Source organism: Opisthorchis viverrini (genome assembly GCF_000715545.1).
Source record: "Opisthorchis viverrini unplaced genomic scaffold opera_v5_2, whole genome shotgun sequence".
In the NCBI taxonomy this organism is placed as follows: domain Eukaryota; kingdom Metazoa; phylum Platyhelminthes; class Trematoda; order Opisthorchiida; family Opisthorchiidae; genus Opisthorchis; species Opisthorchis viverrini.
In genome coordinates, this window is record NW_008751658.1 from 149189 (window position 1) to 164763 (window position 15575).

General features: G+C 43.2%; 2 protein-coding genes across 2 annotated transcripts in view; one reads left to right on the forward strand and one right to left on the reverse strand.

Moving 5' to 3' along the window:
• T265_00174 (hypothetical protein) overlaps positions 1-15575 on the forward strand; it is a gene marked incomplete at both ends in the record, with an annotated part of 176981 nt that overhangs the window by 52526 nt on the left and 108880 nt on the right. The window lies entirely within an intron of this gene.
• T265_00175 (hypothetical protein) overlaps positions 1-15575 on the reverse strand; it is a gene marked incomplete at both ends in the record, with an annotated part of 136945 nt that overhangs the window by 34041 nt on the left and 87329 nt on the right. Inside the window, 2 exons of the mRNA XM_009163883.1 lie at positions 2756-3045; positions 11831-11996. Of these exons, the coding sequence (XP_009162147.1) occupies positions 2756-3045; positions 11831-11996 (456 nt within the window). The remainder of the gene's footprint in view (positions 1-2755; positions 3046-11830; positions 11997-15575) is intronic.

Sequence of the window (15575 nt, forward strand, 5' to 3'; positions counted from 1 at the left end):
TACTCTGACTACTGCCAACGAATAACCCTCCCATTCATCTTGCTGCTGTTTTTAAAGGAAAAAAAAGATTGTTGTAGGGATGGCAGTTTCACGCAATTTTTTTGCCTGGAGATAGACATGAGACGGAACAAAAATAAGTGGAACATGATTATGAGTGAGCAGAAACACGGAATTCCCCATCGAACATATATATATATATATATATATATGCATATATGCACACATACGTACATACATATACATACACGGAGTGCACTGAGCGATTCCAGATGCGGTTTTTTGGCTGAAGAGTGATTAGTTTACAATTCAGCTTTCGAATGCATATCGGACGATGAATGATACAATCTGCCTGCTTTGCTACGGGTCTAATGAGAGATCGTCATTGCCGGAATTCTTCTGAATGGGTGATTCACCGAGCACTTAGAGAAGCCGGCTGTTGAGTCTGTGACAGTGAAGAACATTAAAATCACACTCATAGGACGATAAGTATTCGAATCTTGAAACGAATAGTGAAAAAGAAAGAACTTTGCTACGGGTCTAATGAGAGATCGTCATTGCCGGAATTCTTCTGAATGGGTGATTCACCGAGCACTTAGAGAAGCCGGCGGTTGAGTCTGTGACAGTGAAGAACATTAAAATCACACTCATAGGACGATAAGTATTCGGATCTTGAAAGTGAAAAAGAACGGTTCTGATAGAGGATCTAGAAGTAAGCCACAGCAACAGATGTCACGGAAAACTGCAAGGTACTATCCGAATCTAATTTACAAAAATAATATAACTGTCGTACAGGCAACATCGATTTATACGATCTGTGAAACAATAAAAAGATTATCCTGTGACATGTCAAGGGCTACGAATTCACTCGCAGCTGTAGCGTTTCATTATTAAAGAGAGCTTCATTCGCGGAGCTCCAGGTCAGTTCTAGAGTGGCTTAAGACGATCTACTTCACAATACACCATTCGTTGCAGAACATCGTCAAATGGTTGAAGCCAAATATTCAAGTATGAACGTGGTCATTCGTGAGTGTACAACACAGTGCCTCTCCTTTGGGATTTGGGAACTAAACTTTACTACACCTTGGCGAAAGGCTAGAGGACCAATGCGCGATGCCTAGTGGAAACAACCATGACAGACACAAACGAAGTGCTTCGCGTCAAGTGATTAACTGATGTTCGTGTCCTTACTACTAAGGCTACGAAAGCGAATTAAATCTGCTCATATCAGCTTCATTTGTCTCCGAAAAGATTTCCAATCAGTCATCATGTTTCCATAAGTTAGAATATCTTTTTCGCTTCCCATTCATGTATACCTCGAACATTCATTGAGCAGTTAACGTGGCCTGGTTGTTTCGAACGTCAGTATGTCTTTCATTAACAATCAGCATCCCAGCTGGTAGCTACTAATGCTACTGTCTCTCAGCATATTGGAACTCAAATAACAGACATCAAGTTGTCTTAGAATCTATTGCGGGTAATATACCAAAGAATTGTGTAATGCTTAAGTAAAAACCGTGGGAGGATGACCAAACAGCCAAGTGGTCAACAGATTCGACCGTTATTCTCACCGACAACTGGAAAACATCTGTTATGCATACGATCCTTGCACTTGGATATCTTCAAACAAATTCACTGGTGGATAACAATCGCCTGAGGTTTGTTTTAAAAGCATAATCACTGACCCATCATTAGAAGGATGGCACGCTGATCAGTGCTGTGTGAGCTTACGCAAGGTCAGATGGTGGACACAAAAGCTCGGCAGTCCGTGTTTAGAATAGTACTGATAAAATGTGAAAATCAGCTTAGTTCTTCCACAGCCTTCTGAGTCACCCAAATACATGTGGTAAGCAGTACGCGACTTTGAGATTAGCTGATCAGTGTCCCAAAGCGCGCACCAATTCCAAAAGCACACGTTGAACATAAAACGCCCTGCTGGAATGATTCACAGATAATAGAGCCAGCTTTCAGTAACTGGCTTTGTGATAAGCTTTCCGCGAACAATTGAAAGCAATTTTCACATATGGAACAACTCATCCGGCCATTATTGGGGAGAATCATACATCGAGAGGCGCAGTGACCTCTTGCTTCCAGCGGTCCTTGGGAACTTACCATGCGAACTGTGGTCTAATATTCTTCAGTAATGAGTGAAAGGGGAAGACAGACTTATACGCCACGAAAATGCGTTTTTAGCCAGGCTTGATGACGGACTGCGCACTTTTGACCATTTGGCTATTTTTGCCGTCTTTCCCAATACCCTTTCGCAGTTAGCAGGTACGCGATTTGCGATCAACTGAGTGAACTCAGTCCAATTTCGCACCGGAATAGGTGATAGTTTACTGCCATCGGTGGCAATCTTTCACAGCTCAGTTACCATAGGAAATTTCTGACACCGAGCTCCAGATAAGTGGTAAGACGAGTGGTGAGACAAGATAAGTGGTAAGATAAGTGGTAAGATAGTGGTAAGACGCAAGCCTATCGACCAGAGGGTGCGTGGTTCCAGCCCAATCCCCACCTCTTGACTTGTCCTATCTACGCTTGGGCAACCTGGCATTATCTCAGCCCTCGTGCTTCTTTCGGGCGGGCGACCAGCTGAGCATCGAAGCCGTGTGGCAGCTGAACGATATTATGTTCTCATTTATAGTAGCATTCCGACGTGACAGCTGAGCATCGAAGCCGTGTGGCAGCTGAACGATATTATGTTCTCATTTATAGTAGCATTCCTTGCGCTCTGTAGGCTTGGTGGTAAGTTACTCACAATCAGAGCCCCGTGTACTCCAGTCCCGTCCAGATTCCGAGCGTATTCAGGCAGCTCAATGAAGTTTAGCCAAGATATCACTCGATATTGAGTCCAACTACACACGTTGGAAGTCTTCAGATTGGTCACGGTGTTGGACCGCCTGGGTCGCACGGGTGAGGTGACCCGCTTGCTCTTCGGTGATTCGGTGAATTGGGTTGAACCACTAAACGACTTTGACATAATGTCATCGCCGCTGCTATTGACAAGCTGATCCACATCACTGAGGATTTCGGTCGGATCTGGGTGGCCTGCAAAGGGATCAGAAACGATCAGTTCCAGAAATCTACAAACAATAAACTGGTAAAAATAAACAGGTGTCCTACTTCAAACATTTTATACACAGGAACAAGGGGAACATAATACATTTTATGCAAGCATCGCTTGTGAGTCACAAAAGTTCGAGAAACAAAGTGCCTAAACATATAATTTGACAGACTTGCGCAAAGCACTTGTCACTCCACAGGTGTTGCCGCTGAGAACAACTGAACGTTGGTAAAAACATGTGATTAGTTCCCCATAGCTCACATAACACAAGTGGCCCTTCTGTCACTTAGACCTAATATGCGCAGCAGGCAGTGCGAGCGGGACAGTTCCACACCACACTTTACGACATACAGTTACTGATCTGAGTGACAACCTCGGTCATTTAAAGCGCATTCACATGAACTATCACATACATACCCTGGGAAACAGCAGCTGACAAGCTTTGCATCTACAAGCAACGCTTCTAACTGGTCATAACAACAACAAAATCCAGACAAAGAACCACCAGTGGAGCTTCACAATTCGCCTCGATACAATTTCACGTCCACATTCAACACGACCTGCATGTGGTCACCCAGGACCAGTAACATTTCAATCAAAAAATTATCATATTCTAAAAGGAATGACTCATCATATAGGTGCTGAAAAACACCGCAGGGTGCAAATCAGGGACTGATAAGGCTCAGGCTAAACACCAGGGAGGTGCGACAGTCAGCCAACCTTTCAATGCGGATTTCACACCTTGTGCATTGGAGCGTTGTGGTCATCTAACAGAGGACTAACTTAAAGGACCATAGCAGACTTGACGGATTCCGTAAACAGTCTGTTCTTTTTTGTTTTTGTTTTCGCAGAGCCATTTCTTCTCCCAACACACTGGAGCTTAAAGCAGTCTAATAGGTTTTTAGAAAAGCACAGTGCGGCACACAAATGCGTCAGAAAAACTATCTGAAAAGGAAACTGGGAAACACTTAGGAACACACACACACACTACGTTCTCCTCTCAGTAATTTATGGAAATTATTTTTCACCTCATCTGACTGGAACTGTTGGTGGCATGAATCCAAATGAGTCGTTTCCCCCTTTACCCTGATATTCTCCTGTTACCCTTTCGGATTTGTCGCTCGCATTCACTTTTTTATGTTTTTGACCATTCTGTTAAAAAATGGTAAGTTAAACTGTCGAAGAGTTTTTTAGCAACCTTGTGAGTAGTATTCCTCACGAAAATGTACTGCGACATCTCGAATATCGTGCCAAGTGGATAATGACGCGACCTGTGTGCAGCACATTCAGTTGTAGAATAGCATAGGTGAGTGATTTAGTTGTGTCTCTCGTGAAAATCAAATTGATTTGCAAATGAATGTATTTCTCGGAAACAATGCAATTCGGGTTCAATTAGAACATAAGATTGACGGAAACTCGGGGACTGCGCCTACCTGATGAGCCCCAAGAAGGGCGAAACCGGTCGTGAGCTGTCGAAGAGTTTTCAGCAACCTTGTGAGTAGTTTCCTTCACGTGACTCACATTAGTTTATAGTTTATGAAGTACAGAACTACGGGTCCTCATCGTAGGCCAACCTCCCCGTGATCGAATGATCGTAGGGACAAGGAAACAAAATCGCAATTTGCTCTGTTGATGAAGTGGCTGGTGATTCTTAGATTTACCTGACTGGGTTATTAGAGTTCCGGTTGAGTTACTTAAACACGTGGGCTGACACCATGTGTCCCTTTTTGCGGCGATGTAACGAGCTGGGCTAAAAATACTGTATTTGGGATGTCGTTAACGAAGTTTTTTTGACAATGCTTTTGGAAAAACTGATTCTCATGGGTCGATTAAATGCAACTGTGCCTTCTCTGGAATGGAATAAAACAATCCTGCGTTAAGTTCGCATAAACAAAATTTAGTGGTTCACATGCGGCAACCTGAATAACGTCATAAAAATAAACCTAGGCAAACGCTCACTTCGTGGGGAGCTTTGTACCTCACATAAGGACCACTGTCAGTTCGTATGAGTGGATATGATGAAGACTAACTAAAAACCAGACTACAGCATGATATCTTTAGCTGATCTGGAGTTAGCCCAGAATTGATCTAAAACTATTGGAAAGCGGAGCAAATAGCTTCCTGCATCCATTCCGTGAAACGTGAAATTTATGATCCTATTTACATGCACTGACAAAAGAGGGGGCGTTATTCGGTTGTAATTTGAATAAAAACTAGAAAAACTCTCTTTGCGTTTGTTATTTCTTCCATTTACTTCATCTCAGGATGTGTGCGGAATCTAAATTATTTTTTGGAATGTTTGTTTAACTGGGTGGTCACCGAATCCTCTCCGTCTAATCCGTACCATACTTATTGTCTGGGCACTTGTGGATATTTAACGATACTCAACATTGACTTGTAGGTTATTAATATGCCTAACTATTGGCCGATGTAGATCCACAGCAGGATTCGAGCTGTTCAATAAACTTGCTCATTTTCAAGGAGTGGACGGCCAAAATAAGTTATTTAACAATGCAATGTAGCGATCTAAACAACAATGGTCTGATGAAGTAGGAAGTGGTTAGGTGCACAAACTGTGGCACGCAATCAGACTGCGTGAAATCCGACAGAGCGATTAAAGAGTGAGCACGGCTTTGCTGTTTACCCTGCTACTGAACAATGATAACGTATTCATCGTATGTTGCTTGCTACGCACTGTTTGATGAGTTGGTTCAGCCCAAATCAATTTGTTTCTTTCGCTTTGTTCAATTTCTTTTAGCATTTCCATTTCTATTTCCATCCAGTTTCTATTCATTCACTCATTTTTCGTTATTCTCATGTACACTTAAGTACACTGCGTATTTTTTTCATTGGGGAATGATTTTGAAACTCAAATCCAATAAGATGTGGCACCCTACTAGGCGAGCTGATAAGCGAACAGGAGGAAATTGGGTGGAGAGAACTAGCGAGATCATGACGGGTTCCATGTGTTCATTAACTTTGTGGGTTATTCACCGATATGTGCAAATAGCTGAAAAGGTTACAGTTGGAGGAACCAGGGGTGGTCTAACGGAGAACCATACGCGATTGTCTGTTCAAATCACAAAAGGAAGGAGTAAGCCAACCACATGCACTTGGTTTAATTGGGTTACCCGCGCCGACCGGTTAGAAACGGTGTTAAGCAACTTGAGAACGTATGGAAGCGTGCCATTTGAGAACAATGTTTGAAGGAGGACAAGGTGTACGAAATATCGGAAATAACGTATGAATTACTGGCGGACGGTGCCCTGTTGACCAATCGGATGCGAACACAGCGCTGTGGATTACTTTTAATTTTGAAACTTGTGCGGCTTTCTTCGATTGGCAGGATGTACACTAAGTTCTTATTTGTAAGGACAGCTAAAGTTTTTTCAGATAAATAGAAGCAAAAAACGCAGCTCATCACACTAGAGATTGTGCCACAGTTCTGGGAAATAATTGAGTCAGTTCACAGAATTCAAGCATAGGTAATAAATTGGTTGGTAGTGGTCCGGTTTCATCTCTGATGATGCGCTCAGGCAGGATCACGGGGAATATCATGACCCCAATGCTGATGGGCGATTCACATCTTTCTGATAAGTTATCCACTTGTATGTTGGAGCCATACGACATGTTAATGGCAAAATCAAGCGTTGTATGTGACCGGATGATCCGCATGGTGCAGTGCACTGTGAGAGTTCTTGAATCTGATGTGCAATCTGTCAGTAAATCAAATGTGAAGGACTAGTTGTGGAGCCCGAAAATCGGTTCTTGGGCTTTAAGGGGATATACGGGCGCATTTCGCACGATGCAACATGCCATGCTCCACACAATGTTGACTGTTTGTTCTTTTGTAGTCCGTCAGATTTGGAATACTACGGTCCACAGACGTATTTGCAATGTACTACTCATAAGGTTGCTGAAAATCCGCCGACAGCCCACGACCGGTTTCGCCCTTCTTGGGGCTCATCAGGTAGGAGGCGCAGTCCCCGAGTTTCCGTCAACTTTATGTTCTACGTGAAGCCAAATTGCACGAATTTATCGAAATACACTGATTTGCAAACTAAAACGGTTTTTCGAGTGACTCACCTGGAACCCAGCTGAAGAATTAGGAGTAGTGCATTACGAATATATATGTATCGCGATATCTCGAATATCGTAGCGACTGAAACATGAAGCATCCTGATGCAACACATTCAGTTGCCTGGAAATATCACAAACGAGAGATTCAGCTGAGTTCCAGATGAGTCTCATCACATTAGACAGCTCCAGAGTCTCTTTTGGCTTGAGTGGGCTTGTTCCATTCGACATGGGATGCTGTAGATTCAGTGTTCTTGAAACACAGTTGATGCAATAAACAAACCGTCGTAATTGGTTAGTCTGGGCGCCTCACATTATATCTGCGACGGACCCGCTCATTCCAGAGGGAATAGTTAGCAAGTGTTAGCATCTGTTAGAGTAACGAACAGAATGGATCTATATCTTACACTCTTCGCGGAAATATGTTGATTGCTCTCAAGATGGCGTGAAATATTTCATGCTCCGAAATGAATTGGGTCCAGAATTTTTATTTCAAAATCTCTGAAGGTACATGGACTACCGTGAAGAACGTGCTTCGTGATGCCGTTCCCAAAGGAGACACCTTAGGTTAGCTCTTATCCTGGTGTGTCAGGAATCCAGTGATGTATCGTTTGTGGGACACGTCCCATCTAAGGCTACCAAAAGAGTAGGAAAGAGTACATTTGTGGCATATTTCAGGAACACAGTTATTATGTAGCCTAGGGGAACGCGTGGTACTGTCGAGCGGCTCAGTGGATGCGGGATTGGTTGAACAGCCGGAGGTAGACGCGAACGGCAAACCTCTAGGTCAGTGATATGTTGAGTCATGACAAATAAGGAAACAAGTCTGCCAGTAGGGGTTACGAATATGTTGTACACAGGCGAATTTTTGAACCCACTTTAGCACTCTTTCAGCACCATGTGTATTTAAAATGTAACAAAATCAGTGAGGGCATGCAACAATTACACATAAATGTTCGGAAATGCTTCGATTATGCCAACAAAAGCACCCTCTCTGGTTTGGTTGATCAGTTCCGAACCCGTGCAGAGATGGAGCCATCAAAACCATCACATTAGACAGCCCCACAGATTTTAATGTCCAGAGTCCGTTTTGGTTTGAGTGGACAGGTTCCATTCAACGTGAGATACTGCGGATCCAGTATTCTTGAAACCAGCGCTGATGCGATAAACAAACCGTCGTAAATAGTTAGTCTGGGCGCCTCAAATTATATCTGCGACGGACCCGCTCATTCCAGAGGGAATAGTTAGCAAGTGTTAGCATCTGTTAGAGTAACGAACAGAATGGATCTATATCTTACACTCTTCGCGGAAATATGTTGATTGCTCTCAAGATGGCGTGAAATATTTCATGCTCCGAAATGAATTGGGTCCAGAATTTTTATTTCAAAATCTCTGAAGGTACATGGACTACCGTGAAGAACGTGCTTCGTGATGCCGTTCCCAAAGGAGACACCTTAGGTTAGCTCTTATCCTGGTGTGTCAGGAATCCAGTGATGTATCGTTTGTGGGACACGTCCCATCTAAGGCTACCAAAAGAGTAGGAAAGAGTACATTTGTGGCATATTTCAGGAACACAGTTATTATGTAGCCTAGGGGAACGCGTGGTACTGTCGAGCGGCTCAGTGGATGCGGGATTGGTTGAACAGCCGGAGGTAGACGCGAACGGCAAACCTCTAGGTCAGTGATATGTTGAGTCATGACAAATAAGGAAACAAGTCTGCCAGTAGGGGTTACGAATATGTTGTACACAGGCGAATTTTTGAACCCACTTTAGCACTCTTTCAGCACCATGTGTATTTAAAATGTAACAAAATCAGTGAGGGCATGCAACAATTACACATAAATGTTCGGAAATGCTTCGATTATGCCAACAAAAGCACCCTCTCTGGTTTGGTTGATCAGTTCCGAACCCGTGCAGAGATGGAGCCATCAAAACCATCACATTAGACAGCCCCACAGATTTTAATGTCCAGAGTCCGTTTTGGTTTGAGTGGACAGGTTCCATTCAACGTGAGATACTGCGGATCCAGTATTCTTGAAACCAGCGCTGATGCGATAAACAAACCGTCGTAAATAGTTAGTCTGGGCCGCCTCAAATATATCTGCGACGGACCCGCTCATTCCAGAGGGAATAGTTAGCAAGTGTTGAAATAAGACGTGGTTAAGACCAAGATCTTCCAGAACGTCAGTAGCTTAGGGGAACGATTTGTGATTCTATCGATCAGAAGGGAATTGCATTCAGCTTTGATTTTAAAGCGTTGTGCAAGTGCACTGAGCATGTCAGCATGAATTTTGGGCGCCACTATTCGTCTGTCGACGCGGTGAAGAATACATTTTGGCATAGCTTATTTTTTCCCACAAAAGCCATTTTCCTCGGTCTGGGTGACCGGGAACTACCATTCGCCCTCGCAGCAGTACGTTCGCCAACCCCGTCTCCATCATTCAGATAGTCCACAACTATTAACCTATCTGCGAGTCCCCTCTCGTTTGTTCTGTGCCCAAAATATTGTCCAGAAAAATAAACCGAAATAGGCCCTTACAAAACGGTCTTATCCAAAATGGGTCATCCATAATGGACAACAAGATCCCCTTACTGAAGCGTTACTTCCCCTTTTCATCGATGTAGGTTGTCTCCGAGACACGCATACAAGATTGTAGGTCGCCAACAAATATCAGTCTTCGTGGGATAAACTCAGATTTTTCACAATTCACTATTCAGGTATCTAGCAGTCCTAATACAATAAATCGTGATAGTTGTGGCCTGGAGAGTGCACATGGCTCAAGGGTAAAGCACCTCTGTTAGACTGGATTTCAGTAAATAATTGCCTTTGTGTTGTGTAGTTTCCTGGTATTGCCCACTCCCCGGAGCCTAGCTGGAAGCGCACTTAGAACAGATGCAGTGACAGTGGTAAAGAAAAAAGTAACAGGTCCAACGATTGGGGTTATAACGAAGAGGAAGTGTTGGTGATGAGTATAAAGGTGGTGATGTTGATGGTGCTGGCGATAAATATGACCAGGATGATAGTGACGAAATGCACGAACTCAGCAGCCACCAACTGTGTGATTTCAATTACGAATGCGTTTGCATATTCTTGACCTTCTGGGCTTTGAACGCTGAGAATCATTTCCCTTATGGGTTTGCTCTAATTCGGCCAAACTAGTTGGCGATTCGTGTTACTGTGGCCGTATTGGTTGACTATAGCAAATAAGATTGTTCTCACGATGACAGAATCGGAATTTACTCAGTTTATGGCTTATAAGAAAGCTTTTGAGGGATAACCGTAGACTTCATCTCAGCCGGGGTTTTGCGATAGCTAATCTGGCTTCAAAAAGAAGAGTTAAATCAGATGAAGCTGACAAAACAGCAATCTCTGTTTCTCAACATTTGTGTGTCTACGTGCCCAAGCCTTCGTCCTTTGTTAGCAATACCTAGAAATGTGTCCTCCGAACGTATAAAAATCGTAAAATTTATGTGCAACTCCACCACAAAAATGATAGAAGAATAAAAAGCGAGCGTGGTATTTTGCAAAAATTACGAATTTAAATGCGCATTTGAGGTTAGGGTGGAGTGAAGCGAATCCCAGGCACTGAGTACTCTTTTCTCAGCAAGAAGGTGGAACGTAGGACCTATCATTGAAACCTTCGAAAAAATCAGATTAAGACAGTAGACTTAGAAATATATTGACTTCCTGACTGATACGGTCGTAGGACGGTTGCCATGTTTCAGTGGATACCCATCATTCTGTCCATTAACTCGAAGGTTGGAACGGTAAAATAGAAAAAAATGTGTAAACGAGAGTGTAAACAAGGTTGCTAGTTGTTTATTACAGTCCACACGCGTTTTGCAACGAAATTAGGTATGATGTTGGTTGTCCGAGAAAATCGATAGGACTGGGGACTGTTTTCAGGGACCGAGATAGTGCGAATTCGTTCATAAGCTTACTGGCTATATTACATAAGATAAGCGCCGAAAATTCCTCCCAGCTGTGAAGAGAGTGATGCACAAAGCAAAATACAAATTCACTACTTGTAGATATGTAACCAGTAAGAGTTATGTGGAAGCGTGTCAGTAGTTTGTTTTCTGGAGAGTTCACTGAATGTGTGACGGGTAGAGGTGTCATTTTATTTTCAAATCAAAAGTGTCTACCGTCGACCGACATGAGCATCTGTCTTTGTTTTGGTCGTATCATTCTCGATGGGAATAACCGTAAAGGCTGAGGTGTATTCAACTGGGTACTTCTAGGCAAATCACACAAGTGCTTTTTGCGGTGGATGACCTTACAAGACCCTTCTACCTCTCTGATCAACACACAGACGCTGAACCCCTACAAAGGCGCCGTCCGTCTGGTGTGGACTTTCCAGAATCGAGCAAGATGGCTGCCGTCAGATGAGGCTACCACAATAAGGGGGAACCACCGATACTTTTGATGGTGTTATAGGGCCAAGAAAGAGACCATTCAGAGATAAGATATCATGGGGAACTGTGGCATTTGAGTATAACAGAAATAGTGACCTTTCCTCGTAACGTCAGCATTCAGTTTGATATTTCCCATCGCTGATTAAAACGCCAAAAGTGTTTAGTAAAACGGTACAATAACGAAGACATTAAGGTGAGGAAATGAAATTTAATCAAAACCTAATCTGAATCAACATGTTAAGCAAAATGTGGAACGGTTCCACTTTGACACTCACTTGACCGTTGTCTAGTTCCGTTTTCTCTCCATAGGTAGTCAGCCTCGGTACCTGAATCCCGACAAAGCCCATTTAGATCAAAGTTTATCCGTCGAAGTATTTGTAATCCACGCCGGAAACTTAACACATGCAGTTCGTTTGTGATTTTCATTGAAACCATATCTTCCTGTGACGCACAAGAGTAAAAAGAGAGTGAACTGTATGTGTGCGGATTAGCTTGTTATCTGATGCCAAAAGTTAACAATTCTTATGACGCACAATTACTTGACAAGAAGCGTTTTGACTGATCGTCAGACCTGGCCTGCTCCTAAAGCTCCTAAGATTAGTCGTTCTAGCAATGTTCGGACTTTTTTGAACTTGTTTAACACCAGCATGGCTGAAAGGACATCAACGATTCTCCAACACCCACCACCTCTAGTTTGATTTCGGTGGGGAGCTTAGCATGAAACTTCTTGAGACTCAAAAATCTTCAAGGAAATTAAACAAATCACTAAGAAGCTAGATTTCTGATGTAAGTACATCCGGTCTTGGCTTACGCTGAACAAGGCTGTAGTTATTCTGAGACACCACATGTGTGCTATTCGACGAGCATTGATATCTTTTGACCTATTTGAGTGCTTTGCATCTGCGTTTGACCATTCTTAGCAGTTATTCCGATGAGACTGATGAAAGAGTGAGTTCTGGAGTCGAGTTTCGCTCTTATCAGGGTTCACCCAGTTGTAAGCTACTTGAATATCGGACTTTTAAGGTACAAGGCGAACATGCTACCACCACTTCACCAGAACACATGGGATGCACCGGAATTGTTACGCCTGGTATGAACTCACTGATGTGATTACCTAAGGACAGGAGAGGGCTTTTGAAAAGAAACCAATGTGGATGCAAACTCTGTAAATCCTGCAACAAGTGACGAATTCATGAATCGATCAACAGTGGATGAACCACTGGACTCTTGCGCATAGTGAGAGAATCATAGCCAGTTCACTTGGAGTGAACTGTGATACTGACTACAGGCCCTTAGAAATAGTGTATACCTGGTGGAAAAAGAAAGGCCACAGGGTATTCAGAAACCCACTAAAGCAACCAGTCGGTCTAAACCGAATTACGCAACAATGAGCATGGCATCAGTCATTCGTTTATTGTTGAGGAATTAGCATCATCCGTCGCCTCTTTTAATTTTCTGCTTATTACCGAACGTCCTCAGTACAGCAGCATACATTACACCATTTTCAGTCTGGATAAGTTTCAACGGTGATATCGTTACTGATGGATGGCAGCCTTTCAGGCGGTTACTGATCAGCAAATGGGACAAATATACTTCAATTCTAATGTCTTACTGTTGGTAGGTAGATCGATAAGTAGGCTGGTGATTCACAAGGACGATCATACTTAGGCGTGTATATCCGTACGTCACTCGGGTTCATATGCTTGTGAATGTACCGGATAGACTGAGGCCGTTCCAAGCGACTCGCTTGTTTCGTAGCTGTTATACAGTCGTTTCCGTCGAGCATCCGGGGCAATAATACAATCGTACTTTATAATGGTACAATACCGTTTTGGGTGAGACTCTCAAGGACAAGTAGAACTTTTACTATGTTATGTAAAACGGTGAGACCTGTCATGCTATCCGCAGTTTTTAGGTCGTTTACGTTTTTAATCATACATGAACGCCCAGACAATTGAAACGCGCAAAGAGGGAAATCATGTGATCTGCCGGAGTGGCGGCTACTGCTGACTAGATTTTGAGCAGAAAACGGGAGCAACCTGCTCAGTAGATGAAAGACTCGTAAAGTACGGGTGTAAAATAAACGGGTGTAACACATAAGAAACATCAACCGACTGAACGCACTAGGGTCAGGTTGTTAAGAACCACAGCGTCAATCGCGGCTGTTTCGAAAACGCCGGCGTATTCACTGAGACCGAGGTCGTCCAGCCAGGCTGAAAAACAATAGGGGAGATGAATTCAAGGTTGAGGATGAAAGCCAAACAGAGCTATGCTGAATGTCGAGTCATTTTTGACGAACATCTTGTGGAGCTTTCAGAGACGATTACTGGGAAACCTAAGAGGTGTAATCTAACTGTTACCATGTATGGGCCAATTAGGCTATAATAAAAAAACCAGCCATCACGACGACAATCAGCAAGCCAAGGACGGTTTGACTATAGTTGGGCCTTATGCAAGCACAAACGCACATGCGCCCACAACTCAGTGATTTCATGAAAAATGACGGTGAGGTTGTTGCCACCGAACCCGTCATTCGGCGAACGGCAAAAAAGACTTGCTGGAGTATTCGTCTCCTATTCAGGAGTCCTCTTATACACTCCTGAATTGGAGTTAGTGACAGGGAAACAGCTGATAAGATTGAAATCCACTTCTCTTTTCTATGCGTTTTGTTAAGTAGACAAACTATTCTATGGAAGCTTTGGGATGTCTTCTCAGCATAACACAGCATCATGCTGATATCACAACGGAACTTCTCAGAGATGAAGCACTCACCCAAGACGTTGAAATCCGTTGGCAGACGCATTCGTATTAGAGGTGGGTCAGGAGAGAAAAGGATAGGTTCTTTTGTGCGAAGTTGTAGGTGGAGTAGTATTTTCTTCAAATGAAGTGGATTTCGGATGCAGAGTTCCTTTCAACCGAAACACAAAAGAGGAAGTTGCGAAACGTTTCGGCACTGGACAACTAGTCATAAGCCACTTAGTAAACTGAGAGTTATGGGAATAAATGGGAACATTCTGCTTCAGAGGAGACATAAATTTTCTGCGAGTACAACCGAGACTGTTGAACAAAATAAGGATAAATAAGAGAACGCTTTGAATTTCTAATGGCCAGGTGACAGATGTACCGTGATGTGTACTCTTTCAAGCAATACGACACTGTAATTTGTTGGATGAATGGTTTTCACCTAGAACCGTCTAGAAAAGATTTTGAAGATCAACGAAAAATTGGTTAGCATCGAGGTCTGCTATGCCCGAATTTCAGTAGACCAGTTATTATCAGAAGCAGCTCATCACACTTCGCCCCTACCAACTAAATGTTCTCATAATACATGTGCAATGTTTCAAAGCTACCAACGTTTAAAGACAAGCAGTCTTCTCTTGTCTTCAACACTCAGCGGCAACGCTTCAGAACCGTGGAGCACTGGTATTTGGCCTGGTGGCTGTCGGTGACCCGTCCGAACGCGCAATAAGGATGCCTACTCGAATGGTTACAAACCATTTGCAAGTAAGCTGCCACACCCGATCAACAATGATTAACATTCACCTGGTCAACTGTTATTGAGTGCAGATCTATCAATATCCACATTGTCATCGAACAAACTGCTACGTTGTAAATCCCGCCTTTTACCGACAGACTGTCACGTCGATTACCGAGATGCACAATTTGAAGTAAAGCAGAAAGGGCTTCAGCAGTTCTAGTATCAATTTCGCCAACAATACTGCCGTATAAGGTGAGGTAACTGCCACATTATGTAAACCTGCCCACCGTATCTGGTGGTTCTAATTCCATGGCCAGTTTCGGTGGTGTGCTCGCCCAGACTTGCAATAGAGCTTTACACTTTGAAGGGACAAAGAATATGTCAAAACACACGGTAAAGCTATGTTGACAATTTGAAGCGTTTTACTATGTGGGTACTATGTGGGACGAAGAGCGAGTGCCTGCAGAATGGGGCATGTCGACAGTTATCCCTATCTTCAAAAAGGGTACACGGACGCTATGCGAAAACCACCGTGGCATCAG